This window comes from Rhinoderma darwinii, chromosome 2 (genome assembly GCF_050947455.1).
Source record: "Rhinoderma darwinii isolate aRhiDar2 chromosome 2, aRhiDar2.hap1, whole genome shotgun sequence".
Classification (NCBI taxonomy): Eukaryota; Metazoa; Chordata; class Amphibia; order Anura; family Rhinodermatidae; genus Rhinoderma; species Rhinoderma darwinii.
In genome coordinates, this window is record NC_134688.1 from 302,229,913 (window position 1) to 302,248,386 (window position 18,474).

Sequence of the window (18,474 nt, forward strand, 5' to 3'; positions counted from 1 at the left end):
ATAATCCTACCATGTTAATCCAGAGGAAGGCAAAACCCCCATGAGGTTGATGCCAATTGCCTCATTAGGGGAAAAATTCCTCCCTGACTCCAAATATCGCAATAAGAATAAATCCCTGGATCAACGTCCCATCTCCAAAATCTAGTACTCATAACCTGTAATATTATAATTTTCAAGAAAGGCATCAAGGCCCTTCTTTTTTTAAATTCAGTAACTTTTTATTTGCATTCAAATTTAAGTACAAAAAAATACAAAAACCCAACCCATCCCACCCTCCCATATACATTCTAACATAGTAGGAAGATCGGTGCAATGGTACTATCCGTCCATATAGACATAGGATTAAAAGTTACAATCAGCAGTACGTATTAGTAATTAGAACAGAACACATGTATGACATAACACCAACAAATTTCAATGAAATCATGTCTGAACAGTCATAATCCCATGAACATCATATTTCCAAAATCCCCCACCACAATCCCAGAACAAGTCTTACGTAAATGCCCTATCAATGAATTCTATATGAGGATTCCTTCGATCACCAAGCCCACAATCACTTAATCATATCAATGCTGCATACTGGTTTCTTACAAAAGGCCCATATGGTACCTTGTCAATTCTCTGGATGCCAAATTAGACTTATCTTTTCAGGGAGCCCAGACCCTTTCAAATTTGGACAATATCCCTCTCTTTCTATATACCACCCTCTCCAGGTTGAGAAGCCAATTAATTTTATTGGTAAATTCTTGTCTTGAAAAACTCAATACATTTATCCAATATTGCGCTTTAAGTTTGCGCGCCATTTATAACATTTTGGCAACTGCCAGTTTCCCAGGCATTGTGATCGCCAGATCCTCCACATATCCCATGACACACACCAGCGGGGTCATGTCTACATCAACCTGGAATACCTCATTGACAATTTGAATCACATCCCGCCAAAAATTCCCTAGACCAAAACATATGTAACATAATGAGGGATGCTTGTTTGCATCCAAGACACTTTGAGTCCAACCTAACCTCAATGTCAATTAAGAATTTGTCTGTCTTATATACTTAGTGCAGAAAATATAAATGAGATAATTTGTGAGCCTCACTCAGAGATATCTGCGGTACTGTCTCAAGAATTTTCCTCCACTAGTTGCCTTCCAGTGGTCCTATGTCTGCCTCCCATCTTTCCTTATTTCTCACCGGAGCATTGTACAACAATTGTATGCAAGAGATAAATTGGTCTCCTACCCCAAATAGCTTCAAAACCTCCCAAAGTTTCCCCCACTCTACACTATCAAATGCCTTAGTGGCATCCAGAGATCATATGACTGTTATCAATCGGAACTTGCATATTTAAATGCAGTCTATGAATATTGATTGCTGTAGATCGAGCCAGAATAAAGCCAGATTGATCCGAGTGAACAATAGTGGATGCATCAAGTCCCTTCTTGAACATGTTCAAAGAATCAACCATCACAATATTCTGTGGCAGAGAGTTCCATAGTCTCACTGCTCTCACAGTAAAGAATCCCCGTCTGTGATGATGGTGAAACCTTTTTTCCTCTAGACATAGAGGTTGCCCCTCGTCCTTGTTACAGGCATAGATGTAAAAAGATCATTAGAAAGATCTCTGTACTGTCCAATTATGTATTTGTACATTGTAATTAGATCATTCCTAAACCATCTTTTTTCTAAACTGAACAGCCCCAAGTTTGATAACCTTTCTTGGTACAGCAAACTACCCATTCCCTTAATTACCTTGTTCGCCGTTCTTTGCACCCATTCTAGTTCAGCCATGTCCTTCTTATACACAGGTGCCCAAAATTGTACCCAATATTTCATGTGTGGTCTGACTAGTGATTTGTATAGAGGCAAAACTGTGTTCTTGCCATGAGCATCTATGCTTCTTTCGATGCATCCCATAATATTATTTGCCTTGGCAGCAGCTGCCTGGCACAGGTTGCTAAAGGTAAATGTACTGTCAACCAATATCCCCAAACCTTTTTCAGTAGTAGTTTCACCCAGTGTTTTACCATTTAATGCATAATTGTAAGGCTATGTTCACACGGCTTAGCAAAATAAGTCTTAAAATACGGAATAATGGAATCCATGAAATAATGGAATAAAATAATGGAATCCATGAAAAACTGCTCCAAAAACGTCCCAAGAAGTGACATGCACTTCTTTTTCTCGGACGTCTTTTTACCCGCCGTATTTTGACAGCAACGCGTAAAATAACACCTCGTGGGAACAGAACATCGTAAAACCCATTGAACGCAATGGGTAGGTGTTTGAATTAAGGTGTTTGAATTAAGAATTTGTCTGTCTTATATACTTAGTGCAGAAAATATAAATGAGATAATTTGTGAGCCTCACTCAGAGATATCTGCGGTACTGTCTCAAGAATTTTCCTCCACTAGTTGCCTTCCAGTGGTCCTATGTCTGCCTCCCATCTTTCCTTATTTCTCACCGGAGCATTGTACAACAATTGTATGCAAGAGATAAATTGGTCTCCTACCCCAAATAGCTTCAAAACCTCCCAAAGTTTCCCCCACTCTACACTATCAAATGCCTTAGTGGCATCCAGAGATCATATGACTGTTATCAATCGGAACTTGCATATTTAAATGCAGTCTATGAATATTGATTGCTGTAGATCGAGCCAGAATAAAGCCAGATTGATCCGAGTGAACAATAGTGGATGCATCAAGTCCCTTCTTGAACATGTTCAAAGAATCAACCATCACAATATTCTGTGGCAGAGAGTTCCATAGTCTCACTGCTCTCACAGTAAAGAATCCCCGTCTGTGATGATGGTGAAACCTTTTTTCCTCTAGACATAGAGGTTGCCCCTCGTCCTTGTTACAGGCATAGATGTAAAAAGATCATTAGAAAGATCTCTGTACTGTCCAATTATGTATTTGTACATTGTAATTAGATCATTCCTAAACCATCTTTTTTCTAAACTGAACAGCCCCAAGTTTGATAACCTTTCTTGGTACAGCAAACTACCCATTCCCTTAATTACCTTGTTCGCCGTTCTTTGCACCCATTCTAGTTCAGCCATGTCCTTCTTATACACAGGTGCCCAAAATTGTACCCAATATTTCATGTGTGGTCTGACTAGTGATTTGTATAGAGGCAAAACTGTGTTCTTGCCATGAGCATCTATGCTTCTTTCGATGCATCCCATAATATTATTTGCCTTGGCAGCAGCTGCCTGGCACAGGTTGCTAAAGGTAAATGTACTGTCAACCAATATCCCCAAACCTTTTTCAGTAGTAGTTTCACCCAGTGTTTTACCATTTAATGCATAATTGTAAGGCTATGTTCACACGGCTTAGCAAAATAAGTCTTAAAATACGGAATAATGGAATCCATGAAATAATGGAATAAAATAATGGAATCCATGAAAAACTGCTCCAAAAACGTCCCAAGAAGTGACATGCACTTCTTTTTCTCGGACGTCTTTTTACCCGCCGTATTTTGACAGCAACGCGTAAAATAACACCTCGTGGGAACAGAACATCGTAAAACCCATTGAACGCAATGGGTAGGTGTTTGTAGGCGTAATGGATCCGTTTTTTTCAGGCGTAATTCGAGGCGTAAAACACCCGAATTACGTCTGAAAACAGTGCATGTGAACATACCCTAAAATGTGTCACGTCGGCCCAAGTGCATAACCTTACATTTATTCATATTAAGCTTCATTTGCCATTTCTCTGCCCAAACTTCCAGCTTCCCCAAATCCCTCTGTAGGATTACATTATCCTCCTCTGTGTTAATTACTTTACAGAGCTTAGTTTTATCTGCAAATTCAGTATCTCTGTAAAGTATAAGGTCATTAATAAACATTAAAAAGAAGAGGGCCCAATACTGACCCCTGTGGAACCCCACTGGTAACTCTGACCCACTCAGAGGATGTACCATTAATAACCAACCTCTGTTTTCTATCACTGAGCCAGTTGATAACTCAATTACACATATTTTCCCCCAGTCCCCGCATTTTCATTTTCTATACCAACCTTTTATGTGGCTAAGTATCAAACTCCTTTGAAAAGTCTAGATACACCACATCCACAGCCTTAGCCAGGTCCAGTCTAGAACTTACCTCCTCATAGAAGCTGATCAGATTTGTTTGACAAGACCGATCCCTCATAAATTCATGCTGATGCTGTGTTAACCGGTTATTCAGTTTATTTGCATTGAGATACTCGAGAATAGCATCTCTTAGGAAACCCTCACATATTTTACCCACAATGGAGGTTAAACTTTATAGGCCTATAGTTTAGCCTGACTTTTTGACCCCTTTTTTAATATTGGGAACCATATTTGCTTTGCACCAGTCTTGTGGAACAGATCCAGCCATGATAGAATCCTTAAACATCAGAAATAAGGATCTGTCTACCACGGTACTTAATTTCTGCAGAACGTGGGGGTGTGTATCATCTGGAACCGGCGATTTGTCTATTTTAGTGTTTTTAAAGCGGCGCTGAATTTCTTGCTGGGTTAAGCAGGTGACATTTAAAGGCGTTTTCCCATCAGAGACATTTATGACATATCCAAAAGATATTTCAAAGAAGTAGTAGGACAACAGCACACGTCTTCAAATCATCAAAGTGGTTTTATTGTCAAGACATCCACAAACGACAGCCTGGCGATTCCCAGAGGTGGGACCCGCATCTATCTGACATTTCCATTGGAATGTCATGTGTAAATACAGTTGAGAAAAGGGCGTTTAATAAATTTTGACTTTTCCTCATCCTCCTCCACCATTATACCCAGATTATTTTTGTAGAGGGCCAACACTTTAAATTTTCAGTTTCTTATTATCTATGTATTTGAAAAATATTTTGGGGTTCTTTCTATTTTCTTTGACAGCAAGTCTTTCTGTTTCAATCTTTGCTGCCTTTATTTGTCTATTACACAATTTATTTTTTCTTTATAATTATTTAATGCCACATCACTACTCTCTTGCTTTAGTAGTTTGAAGCTTTCTTTTTATCATTTGTTGCCCCCGTTTTATTTAACCACATCGGTTTCATCCTGTTTCTAGCTTGTTTATTCCCATAAGGTATATATTTTTCACATGACCTATTGTCAAATTTTTTTTGAGGACATTGTCCCAGTTTATGTCCTTAAGGTCATTCCTTTAGCCCATGAAAATTGGCCTTTCTTAAGTTTAGTGTTTTTATAGGTACTCTACCTATCATTTTATTAACCCCTTAACGCTATGTGACGTAATAGTCCATCACAGGCGTTGTCCTGTCAACGCAAACTGATGGACTATTACGTCAGCGCATTAACAGGGTACTGTGTTGGCAGACGCGTCTGCAGACACAGTTTTAAAGCAGTGATAGCTTAACACTATCACTGCTTCAAGGCCAGGACCGGAGCTAGTCTCCGATCCGGCCTATTAACCCCTTAGTTGGAGCGCTCAAAAGCGAGCGCTTAATTGTGGTGTTTACAAGCAGATCGGAACCCTGCAATGAAATCGCGGGGTTCCGATGACTGCTCCGGCAGACCGGAAACCTAAAAATTGCCTCCCGTCTGCCAAGTACGGAAGCCTGCTAGGTCCCTCCCAGAGGAGCTGAGCCTGCGACATCAGCCGCCAGTGTCAGTTGTATGTTAGCTGTAACTAGCTCCGATCCCTGCCATCAAAAACGATTGCGGCATCTTAGAAGTTTGTAGTGATCAACATCGACACGATGTTATCGTGACGATGCCGATCATCATTGCTATGGGGCAACTGGATGCCTAATAATGGCCTCCTGGTCTGCCGCGTACGATAGCCTTTTAGTCCCCGCCCACAGACGGGACCTAATAGGCTTGCTGTCAGTGAATGACTGACAGCTCTAATGTATTGCACTACACACGTGGGTATTGCAATGCATTAGAGCAAAAATCAGAGGTGCAGGACCTCAAGTCCACAAGTGGGACAAAAAATACATTGAATGAAAGTGTAAAAAGAAAAGTTTTAAGTTAATAAAAACAAACACTGCCTTTTTTCCTATAATAAGCCTTTTATTATTGAAAAAAATGAAAACATTAAAAAAAGTACAAATATTTGGTATCACCGCGTCCATATCGACCCAATCTATAAAACTATAATATTATTTTTCCCGCACGGTGAATACCGCAAAAAAAAAAACTGACAATCACTATTTTTTTATCACCACCCCTCACAAAACATGTTATAAAAAGTGATCATAAAGTCGTAGGTACCCCAAAATAGTACCAATAAAAACTACAACCCGTCCTGCAATAAACAAGCCCTTACACAGCTTTTTTGACTAAAAAATAAAAAAGTTCTGGATCTCAGAATATAGCGACACAAAATGTTCAGAGTGTCCAAAAGCGGGTAAGTTCGGGCACCATTCATCATTGCGACACTGGCCACATATCTATGAAATATTGTTTGTTTACCGCATTATTATACCCTCTTATCATGCCCCTGATTACATATGCCCCCACATTATAAACTGAAATACCAGCAAAACTCCAAACAGAACTACTAACAAGCAAAATCTGCGCTCCAAAAGCCAAATGGCGCTCCCTCCGTTCTGAATGCTACAGTGTGCCCAAACAGCAGTTTACGCCCACATATATAGCATCGCCATACCCGGGGGAACCAGCTTAGCAGTTTACTGGATTATGTCTTCTGTAGCACAAACTGGGCACAACATATTGTGCACTAAAATGGCATATCAGCGGAAAATTGCAATTTTCACTTTGCACCATCCCCTTCAACTTTCAGATTTAAATTTTAGTATTTTCCTCCCCACCTTCCAAAAGCCATAACTTCTTAACTTCTCGATTTAGTCCTATGAGGGCTTGATTTTTGCAGGACGAGCTGTAGTTTTTCTTAGCGCCATTTATTGTACTGTACTGGGAAACGGTCAAAAAATTATTTGTGGGGTAGAAAATGAAAAGAACAGCGATTCTGACATTGTTTTTTGCGCTTCGTTTGTACGGAATTCACTGTGCAATTAAAACAACATGTTAACTTTATTATGCAGGTCAAAACGATTATGGTGATACCAAATATATATAGTTTTTCCTCTATTTTACTACTATTACAAGTAAAAAACTAAGTGTAAAAAATAAAAAATTTCCGTCAATTAAGTGGTATGAGTGCTTATTTTTGTGGGATAAGCTGTAGGTTTTAATGATAGCATTTTGGTGTACATGCGACATTTTGATTTTTGTGGGAGATGAGGTGACCAAAAAATAGCAATTCTGGTGTTTAAATTTATTTTTTTACGGCATACACCGTGCGGGTTAAATAATGATATATTGTAATAGTTCAGACTTTTACGGATGCGGCGATCCAATTATATTTATTTATTCAATTTTTTACTATGCTCTAGGGGGAAAATGGGAAAAGTTGTTTTTTTGAACTTTTGATTTCTTTGGGGGTTTTTTTTCACAAAAAAAACACTTTATTTGACTAATTTTTACTTTCTTTTATTAGTCCCCCTAGGGGACTTCAACCAGTGATCGTTGGATCGCTTGCACGAGATACTGCAATACTAACGTATTGCAGTATATCGTCTTTCTGACAGGCTTTCATTAAGCCCTGCCAGAGGCAGCGCTTAATAGGAGCACAAAGATGGCAGACCATAGCAACCATCGCAATTGCAATTGCGGGGGGCACGATGAGCTGCTAGAGGGGGTCGCCCCACTCTTTATAACGATTTAAATACCACGGTCAATATTGACCGCAGCATTTAACGAGTTAAAAGAGCAGGATCGCGCTTGCATCGTATGGAGCGGGTTCACTCCGTGAGCCAGTTCCATACGTCTCCTACCCGGCTATGACGTAACGATACGTCAAATGTCGGGAAGGGGTTAATTACTAATCGAAAAACACCTGTGGGTTCAAAATGCTCACTACACCTCTTAAAGTGCCTTAAGGTGTGCAGTTTCTTAAATAGGGGTCACTACTTGGGGGTTTGTTTTACTATTTGACCTCAGAGCCCTGCAATTGTGGGCCAATGCTGTGAAAATCACCAAAATGGACCTTAAATGCGTATGTTGCTCTTCACTTCTGAGCTCTGTCATATGTCTAGGCAAATGTTAAATGCCTTGAGGGGTGTAGTTTGCAAAATGGGGTCACTTCTTGGGGCTTCCACTTTACTCTGGTACCTTAGGATTTTGCAAATGCGACATGGCAGCCAAAAACTAATCCAGCAAAATCTGCATGCCAAATAGCGCTCCTGCCTAAATTAGAAAAATTATACATTTCTTGAGGGGTGTAGTTTCCCAAATGGGCTGAATTTTGGGGTGTTTCCACTGGTTTGATCCCTCAGGGTCTTTGCTAATGCGACATGGCACCCGAAAATCATTGAGCTCAAAAAGCCAAATGGTTCGGCTGCCTTTCTGAGCCCTGCCGTGTATCCAAACAGCAGTTTATGACCACATGTGGGGTATTTCCGTACTCTGGAGAAATTGTTTTACAAATGTTGGGGTGCTTTTTCTACTTTAGCCCTAGAAAATGAAAAAAATGCAACTTTTTAGTTGAAAAAAATGTTGAGATTCATTTTTACGGCCGAATTCCAATAAAATCTGCAAAAGACCAGTTGGGTCTAAATGCTTACTATACCCCTAGATAGATTCCTTGAGGGGTGTAGTTTCCAAAATGGGGTCACTTTTTGGGGGTTCCTACTTTTTTGGTGCCTGAAATATATTAAAATAAAAAGAAGGCCCAAAAATCTTCTAGGTGCTCCTTTGCTTCGGATGTCTGTTAGAGTGAATTAGCACACTAGGGCCACATGTGGGATATTTCTAAAAACTGCAGAATCTGGGCAATAAATATTGAGTTGTCTGGTAAAATCTTCTGTGTTACAGAAAAAAAAAGGATTAAAAATGATTTTCTGCAAAAATAATGTAATTTGTAAATTTCATCCCAACTTTGCTGTAATTCTTGTGAAACACCTAAAGGGTTAATAAACGTTCTAAATGCTGTTTTGAATACTTTGAGGGGTTCAGTTTTTAAAATAGGGTGATTTATAGGTGTTTGCATTGTATGGGCCCCTCAAAACCACTTCACAACTGAACTCGTCCCTGTAAAAATAGCCTTTTGCAATTTTCTTGAAAATGTGAGAAATTTCTGCTAAAGTTCTACGCCTTGTAACGTCCTAGAAAAATAAAAGGATGTACAAAAAATGATGCCAATCTAAAGTAGACACATGGGAAATGTTAATTAGCATTTCTTTTTTTGTGGTATTACTATCTGTCTTTCAAGCAGATACATTTAAATTTAGAAAAATCCAAATTTAACTTTCGCTAAATTTTGGTGTTTTTCACCATAAAATACTGAATGTATCGACAAAATTTTACCACTAACTTAAAGTATAATGTGTCACGAGAAAACAATCTCAGAATCGCTTGGATAGGTAAAAGCATTACAAAGTTATTACCACATAAACTGACACATGTCAGATTTTAAAAATGGAGCTGCGTCCTGAAGGTACAAACTAGTCCATGTCCTTAAGGGGTTAAAGGATACATGAAAACTTATTATGTTGTGGTCACTATTACCTAGATGACCCCCAACATGTACTTTTGATATACTGTCTGGCCTATTGGTTAAAATTAGGTCTAGAAGTGCCCCCTCTTGTTGTATCTTGCACCAGTTGTGAAAGGTAATTGTCTTTAATTATTGTCAAAAACCTGTTTCCTTTGTTGGATCTGCAGGTTTCTGCCTCCCAGTTTATATCAGGGTAGTTAGAGCCCCCCCTTAATATGGTTTTCTGCCTCATCTATTTGCTCTATTAGTTGCTTCCATTATACTTGGAGACTTTTAATAAACCCCTATCAGTACTTTACTATTTTTTCTCCCTGTCCTCATTTCCACCCATAGGGACTCCACATGATCATTTCCCTCGTAGACATCATCACGCAGAACAGGATTTTACATATAAGCAAACCCCTCCCCCTTTCTTATTAGTACGATAGTTTCTAAACAGACATCCCTGCATATTAACAGCCAAGTCATAGCTATCACCCAGCCATGTCTCACTTATTCCCACTAAGTCACAATTCTCCTCCAGCATTATCAACTCTAATTCCTCAATCTTTCCATTAGCCTTTTAGAAGACAAAATTCAAAAGTGTCTGGTTTTGTAACAGGCTTCAAAAATTACAAAGTTGTTTCCAAAAGTCGCCTGTGGCTACGTTTTTACAACCCTCTTACACCAGTTTTGCACATTGATAGATCTGCCCCACAAGGCTCTTATGCTGGTGGAACAACCTATAGGCCAAGTTCACATGTCGCAGACTTGTTGCAGATTTTGTGGCAGATTAGTCTGTTTTTACTGTTATGGGGAGCACAGTGGTTTCTAGCATTTTATGGGGTCCTGTGGCATCTGAAACAGGGGCATGTGAAAAAGCAGCAAAAAGCAGATCATGTATCAGAAAAGTGGCCACCTATGGTCTAAGCTATAGGAGAACATTATTGTTAGCAATATCTACAGTGTTTCCCTTGTATAAATTTTAAAAGAATGTATACGACTATTTATACAACAGATGTAATTATATGAAATAGCAACAAGAAACGACCTAAATTAAAATATAGTATCTAGACCCCTTCACAAAAAGTTTAAAAATATATAGTGTCCTTTAACCCCTTAGTGACCAACAATATGCCTTTTCACATTTGTCACTAAGGGGCCTTAGGCTAGGCTGACGCCTTTTCACGTGAGCCTAGTCTAAGTCCTGCACGGGTCTCCCATGCAGGCTGGAGCCGGGGCTCAGCTGCCTGATGACAGCTGAGCTCCTGCTCCAACGCCCGCGATCGAAGTAAACTTCGATCGCGGCCGTTTAACCCGTTAAATGCCGTCGTCAATAGCGACCGCGACATTTAACTTGTTTACAGAGGGAGTGAGCACCCTCTGTCACCCATCGGTGGCCCGCAAATGCAATTGCGTGTCTCCGATGGGTTGTCATGGCAGCCGGGGGCTTGATAAAAGCCCCCAGGTCTGCCCTGGACATATGCCTGTTAGGACGCGCCGGAGGCACGTCCTAATAGATTGCCTGTCAGATTTACACTGACAGGCAATAATGCTCTGGTATACGAAGTATACCAGAGAATTATAGCAGCGATCTGAAGATCGCACAGTGAAAGTCCCCTAGTGGGACTAATTAAATAAATAATAAATTTGAAATAAAGATTATTAATAAAAATGACAGTAAAAAAATAAATAAAACCATTTTTTTCCATAAAAAGTTGTTTTATTTAGTAAAAGTGTAAAAAATAAATAAAAGTACAGATATATGGTATCGCCGCGACCATAATGACTCCATTAATAAAGTTAATATGTAATTTAAACCGCAAGGTGAACACCGTAAAAAAAAAACGCAAAAAACAATGGCGAAATTGCAATTTTTTTCCATTGCCCCCCAAAAAAGTCATAATAAAAATGAATCAATAAGTCCCATGCACCCCAAAACAGTACCAATCAAAACTAAGTCTCATCCCGCAGAAAACAAGCCCAAAAAATCACTACATTGATGGAAAAATAAAAAAGTTACGGCTCTTAGAAAGCGACGATGCAAAAACAAATAATTTTAGTTCAAAAGTGTTTTTATTGTGCAAAAGTCGTAAAAAAATAAAAAACCTCTACATATGTGGTATCGCCGTAATCGTACCGACCCATAGAATAAAGGTAACATGTTATTTACGCCGCACAGTGAACGGCGTCAATTTAAAAACGCATAGAACAATGGTGGCATTTCAGTTTTTTTTTATAAGCCCCACAAAAAAAGTTAATAAGTTAATGAAAAAATTATATGTACCCTAAAGTGCTATTAAAAAGTACAACTAATCCCGCAAAAAACAAGTCCTCATACAGCTATGTAGACGAAAAAATAAAAAAGTTATAACTCTTTGAATGTGACTATAGAAAACGAATAAAATAGCTTGGTCATTAGGGCCTAAAATGGGCTGGTCACTAAAAAAATTTTTTTTTTTTTAGTTAAACAGTTAGTGTATAAGTGATTAAACATTGTGCTAATTTTTTTAATTTTTTCACGAGTCAGGAAATATTATAAATTAGATTCTAATTTATAACATTTCCCAGTGCTGGTCCCTAGATGGAGCAATTCCCAAAATTGCAGCATTGGCATGTGGTAAAGCAACCACATTGCTTTATGCTGCAAAATTTGAGAATACACACTCGCTCTAGTGAGCTCACAGAATCCCCCCTCCCGTATCCTGGCTAGTGCCAGGAGAAAGGAGGGGATTGAACAGTCAAACCTCCTACACTGTGTGTCGCCATTTTTTGAGCTAACACACAGTGTAGTAGGTTAACATACAGTAGTAAACACACAGTAAAACACGTACATACACAGACCTAACTTATCTGCTCCTGCCGCCGCCGCTCACTCCGGTCCGTCCGCTCCGTCTGCTCCCTCCGCTCCAAGTGCACAAGTACGGAAGCCGCGACCGGAAGTAGTAATCTTACTGTCCGGCCGCGGCTTCCGGTCCACAAGAAAATGGCGCCGGACGTCGCTCAGCCGAAGACCTTCAATTTGGACTGTGTGGGAGCGGCGCATGCGCCGTTCCCACACAGACGGCGTACAGCATAGTGGATGGAACGGGCCCCGTTCGCATTCACTATGGGACTGTATGTGCCGTATTCCATGTCTGTATGTGTCGTTAATCGACACATACAGAGATGGAAAAAAAAATGGCAGCCCCCATGGACAAGAAAAAGTGAAAAAATAAAAAAAAGTAAAACACAAACACACCAATACATAAAAATGTTTTTTATAAAACACTAAAAGCAAACACTAAACCTAGAGAAGGCTCAATCTAAAAATGCCATGATTCTATTGTCTGATATCTGAAATGTACATGAAAACCATTATCTTTTCATCCATTAACAGCATACAGAGAATCAGGAGGGATCTGGAAAACCAACTGTGGAAAAGAGCAGCGAAAATTATCAAATTGTAAAAGAGGTAAGTGGATCATTTAACTTGTAAAGATATAAAACAATAAACAACAAATAGTTTTATCTTGAATTGTCTTACTTGTGCTTATCAGTAAAAGTCATATAGATGAATCACATGGCAACCATTATTTAAATCTGATTACTCTTGAGTCCTAAAATGTAGATGTAAACCAAATTTGTCTATTTATTTAGATATTGGAAAGACTGAATAAAATGTGCGGTGTTGGTGAACAAGTTCGCAAAAAGCAACAGAGATTGCTGAAAAATATGGATGCTCATAAGGTTATGCTTGATCTCCTCCAAATCCCATATGAAAAGGTATGTTACTATGTACATATCACTGAAAAAACAATCCTTTACTAGACACTGCTAAAAAAAAACAGTCATATCACTGAGAACGCGGCTCATTTAACTTATTTCATATTTAATAATGATCAAGTGAAGAAATAGATAAAATATAACCTTTAATAGATACTCTAAAAATATTATAGAAACAAAACAATTTACATTTTAGTTCAAACAGTTGTAAAAACAACACCTGAGGTATAACGCCATTTACCGAGGATGCAACAACACACAGCATCAGTACAGTGATCGGGCAAAATGGAAGGAGGGAATATATGTAAACCTCGGAATATACAGATTCTACTCTACATTCTACCTATACATAAGTAGAGGCCCTAGTACAGCCCCATACAAATGCCTGGCTTCGGCTGTGGAACCTGCTATAACACCCTGGTGCACCCTTCAGTTTGCTTATCTCACTACACAATCGCTAGTTCACAGAAGCAGTCGGAAATTTAATGTTGTGTTGAATGTAATCGGACAAGGTATGCAGATAAGACCAGGAAAAAAAGATTATTACCAGTTAAGCAAACCCAACGTGCGTTATATTATATAATAGTCCTAAAATTTCCTTGAAATATAATATTAACTGTATTGGGCTTGTACTGGGGCTGTTTACTTTTTGTTTATTTGATATCAATAATACTTATTTTATTTTGCTGCTGTGACCGACAACAATCAGTTGTGATCTTTAGGGCCTCAATCACAAAGTGCAAATGTACTCAATATTTTGATGTATACTTACGTCATAGGCGAGTAGGAGAAGTATGGAACGGGCTCAGCCTGCTCCATACAATGCGGGTTTTGGCTGTATGTTACAGCCGACACTTCACTGGAACGAGAGGGATTACGAAACTGTCATCTTACTCAGATTCGCCCTCCCTAAATAGGAGAGAGTGAAGTGTTTCAAAGTGTTTAATCTTTTCTCTAATTGTGATATATATTGGGATATGTTAAGCCTATATAGTTTAATTGGGTGTTCAGTTATTTGTACCCCCAAATATGTGGGTGCAGAGGATTCCCACCGAAACGGGAAAGCCGAGGACCATAGCGGTTTGGAAGGTCCCTTTAGCAAAAGAGTTTCTGTTTTGTCCAAGTTCAACACATAACCCGACAGTCTCCCTATTCTATTCGTGTCTTGGAGGAGTGGGGTTTAACACCCGTTTAGGGTCTGATACCACTAACAAAATATAATCCGCGAACGCGGCCACCTTCAATTCTAAATCATGTGACGTAATTCCCCTAAAGAGCTGAGTTTTTATAAGACGGCATAACGGGGTCTATGAAAAGATTAAAAAGTAAAGGTGAGAGAGGGCAGCCCTGTTTAGTGCCTCTAAATATATCTATAAAGGGAGAAGTCATACCATTGACCGCCACACACGTCGTTGCATCAAAGCGTATAAACTGTACAAATTGAGAGAAAAGCAGGCCAAATTGCAATTTCGAAAGGACCACATCCAAAAAAGGCCACAACACTGTGTCAAAAGCCTTCTCGGCATCAAGGCTCATGAGCATGGTGACCAGTTGTGTCGAATCCTGTGACAAAACTGTCGCAGCCACTGCCGCTCTGATGTTTTTATACTGGTCCTACCCTTTGTAAATCCAGTCTGGGCATCAGAGGAGATTGGGGAGAAAACATTGAAGTCAATCTGCCAAAATCCTAGCCAAGAGCTTATAATCCTGATTTAGCAGTGATATCGGGCGATAAGATTGGGGTAAGGATGGGTCTTCATCTGGTTTTGGTAAAAGCACAGTGCGAGATTCTGTGAAGCAGTCAATGAGCTTATTATGTGCATTGCAATTTTTATGAGAATAAAAAACACTTTTTAATAAGTTAATTCCGATGTGAATTTCGATCTTTGGGAAAATACATCCCTTTGGAAGTCTGTTAACATAGAGCGCCTTGAAAGGAGAACTGTTTCTGCCAAAATTGCATATTACTTTAAAATAGCTATAAACAGCATTCCTGGACTTTTTGTATGAAAATTATACGTGGCATTACCCCAATAAAGTGAGTGTCCACCCCTGCATATCATTTTGTATATAAATATTTTAAAAATGCTGTGCTGAATAATTTCTTAATATGTCTTTATAGCGGATGGGGCTCTTTTTTTATACAGAGCTCCAAATCTTCTGCTTAGACATAGAAAAGATAACATGCTGGCTACCTGCAGCCATCACCTGAGGAAACGTATTGCTTACTGTTTGCTTTTTTTTTTTTTTAAGCCATACTGGGAAACCATAATTGTCATATTAGTAGCCATAGAAAGATCTAGTCCTAGTCTAATGACATGCCCGCTCTCACATCTTATCTCCCCTTCACTTTACAGGTCCTATTTGTGTAATAGCAGGAGGTGGCTATAATAATTATCTGTGGAGTCAATAATGCTTAAGGAAAAATAAATTATTCTGGCAGCTTTATTTCCTGTCTCAGTAATATATTACAGAAATTGTTCTCCCTTTAAGAATTATACCCAGGCACATATAGTTTTCTATTACCCACCAACTTTGAAGTCAAAATGCTACTACGGCAGTCTTCCCTGAAAATAACTTTATGTATTGACAGCACACTACTTAAATGTCCATAGAAAGTAATTTGTTGTCATAAGGAAAAATTACTTTCTTTAATAAATCCCTTTTGGCTCTGCTTTTATGGATTACCATCATATTATAAATGAGGCATTGCCCCTACAAAATGAGCATTGATTTCCTGCGAATGACTAATCTCCATCTAACAGAGGAGCGGTACTCCCCACGGTAAAGTGATCATTGCATGTTATCGAGCAATTTGTGGAAAATGTCAGTGGTGGCCATTTTTTATTATTCAGGCAAGAAAACACTTTCATGTTTTTAGGTTAGAAAATGTGGTAGACTTATTTTGACAAATGTATGTTACACAGTTTAGGCTTTTCCGTATGTTGCTATTGTTGACTCTCTTATAGTTATAGAGACATTTGGACCTTTTATTTGGCTTTTCATTTTTGTGTTTCTTTCTGCAGTGGAAAGCTTGATACTGTAATGTGTTGCTGAATTGAAAACACATGTATAATTCTCTGCAGTCTATTAAATAACACATGCATGCAGATCGTATTTTACATTCATATACTATACTATGCAAACCTATAAAATGCAATAAATGTACATTAAGAATTGCAAATAATGTGACTGTCATTTGTATTGCATTTGCTTTCAGCACATAGATGGAGCATTGTAAAGGCACCTGCATAATGTAAATTATAGCCGTACTTTGGAGTTAGCTCTGCTTTCTTTGCCTCTTCGGGCGCTGCTCTTCTAAATGAGGCACAAATTATAAATGGGACATTTTTCTTCCAAATTATTCTCAATTCACATGAAATTGCCCATGAAAAAAATGTTTGACAGGGCCAAAGCGATAAATTGATTTCTTATCTGGGGAAAAGATTAATAGCTTTGGCTTAGAAGAAAGAAGAAATAGAGTTAGAAAACACGCTCTTGAATACCGTGGGTGTACACTAATAATGTAAATGTGCACTGCAGGATTGTTGGCGTGGATGTTTATTCTCTGTTATGGAGAAGGTTATGGTATACTTCAAAATAATGCTTACTATGAAGAATATGCACAGAGCTTGAGTATGCGTATTAAGACATAAAGAAAGAGAAATGGAGCAAGAGAGGGCCTTAGAAACAACTGCGCTGCCACTCTTTTATGTCCCTGCAATAAAATGTTTGCATGCTTTGTACAAACACAATTTACAAAGCAGTATGTGAGCTAACTTAATATAAGAAAGCTTATGGCTGGAAATAGAACAGTATGGATTTTAAGAAGTGTTAAAACTGCATTCAATTACTTATTCATTCTTAGCTGGGTATCGCAAAAATGAGAGCATCTCATACATAATATTTGTTTGTAAAGTGAAGTCAAAAAATATATTATTATATTATATACATGTGTCTGTTGTCATAAAAAGACCAAGGTCGCCCAATGTAAATGCATGCATTAATGTATTAGTGATTGACTGAATAAAGTCACTTATGACCACATGAGCCATATTGCTGGCCATACATTGTCCAATTTAGGTCTCCAAATGATTATATTCTGTGGTCAACATTTTAAATATTGTTCCATAGTAGATCTCTTCCTCTTAAGCACGCCGTACATATGTGTATGGGTTCAAGTTGATGTTGGCAGGAGTCAGCAGAAATACCTCGATCGAATGAGCATTTGGCTGACAGCTATCTCATGTGTATGGCCATAATTTGAGGATAGTTGGCAATTATTTTTGTATTGTGTGATGCATACCACTGACTAGTCAATGCTACATGTAATTAATGTGAATAATTCAAGACCATGATGCAATTTGCCAAATCAACAAATTAAAACATCTCTTCCCATCACTATTACAAGTCATGGTGGAATGTGTGCAGTATGAATTTTATAATAGGATGTCATTTTAATCTTTAAGATTTCTGACGTTAGCAAATGTACTGTTATCTTGGCCGCAGTGAAAAGAGGGATCATGCAGGGTTCACACAGTACACTTTTCTTTTTTTTGGTATAAAAGCTGTATGGTAAAAGTATAAACCTTTCCTTTTATAGTTTCTTCTGTTTAGGACCCATTCATGTGTTTGGCTAAAATAAACAATTTCACAAACTGGACTGTGTTAAAAAGGCTTTAAATGAAGAAAATCTGCATTACTAATTTGTTTATATTATTTCTACAGGGAGACATGAAAATGAAGGAGATTTTGAAGTATACACACCAGTTTCTGCAGAAATTTTGTGCCGGGAACCCGGAAAACCAAGCTCTTTTACACAAGCACTTGTCTCTTTTTCTAACTCCTGGTGTAAGTTACAGGATATCAGGAATATATAACATCGATGTGGACCTTTAGCTATGTTGTGACAAGTCATTGAGACATGAAATAAGATAGCAATGGAGTCTGTCAGCTAGGAGCCCCACCAATTGGAAGAATGAAGAGCCATGGTGCTATGTCGGATGCTGTGCTTCTTTGGCCTAAATTAGAACTTTCACAATCCCATTGATTTTATTATGTTAGATTAGTGGGGCCCCAGAATACAGCCTCTTACCAATGTCATCCTCAAACATGCTTCAATTTGTCACAAGACAGCTGAAGGTACCCACACACTTTAAAAAAAGGTTCATTTTTGTACAGTAAGCATTTGGGATAAATATACA

General features: G+C 38.5%; 1 protein-coding gene across 1 annotated transcript in view; it reads left to right on the plus strand.

Moving 5' to 3' along the window:
* ITPR3 (inositol 1,4,5-trisphosphate receptor type 3) overlaps positions 1 to 18,474 on the plus strand; it is a 244,458-nt gene that overhangs the window by 124,575 nt on the left and 101,409 nt on the right. Inside the window, exons 27-29 of the mRNA XM_075853510.1 lie at positions 12,885 to 12,959; positions 13,145 to 13,270; positions 17,999 to 18,121. Coding sequence (XP_075709625.1) covers positions 12,885 to 12,959; positions 13,145 to 13,270; positions 17,999 to 18,121 — 324 coding nt within the window. The remainder of the gene's footprint in view (positions 1 to 12,884; positions 12,960 to 13,144; positions 13,271 to 17,998; positions 18,122 to 18,474) is intronic.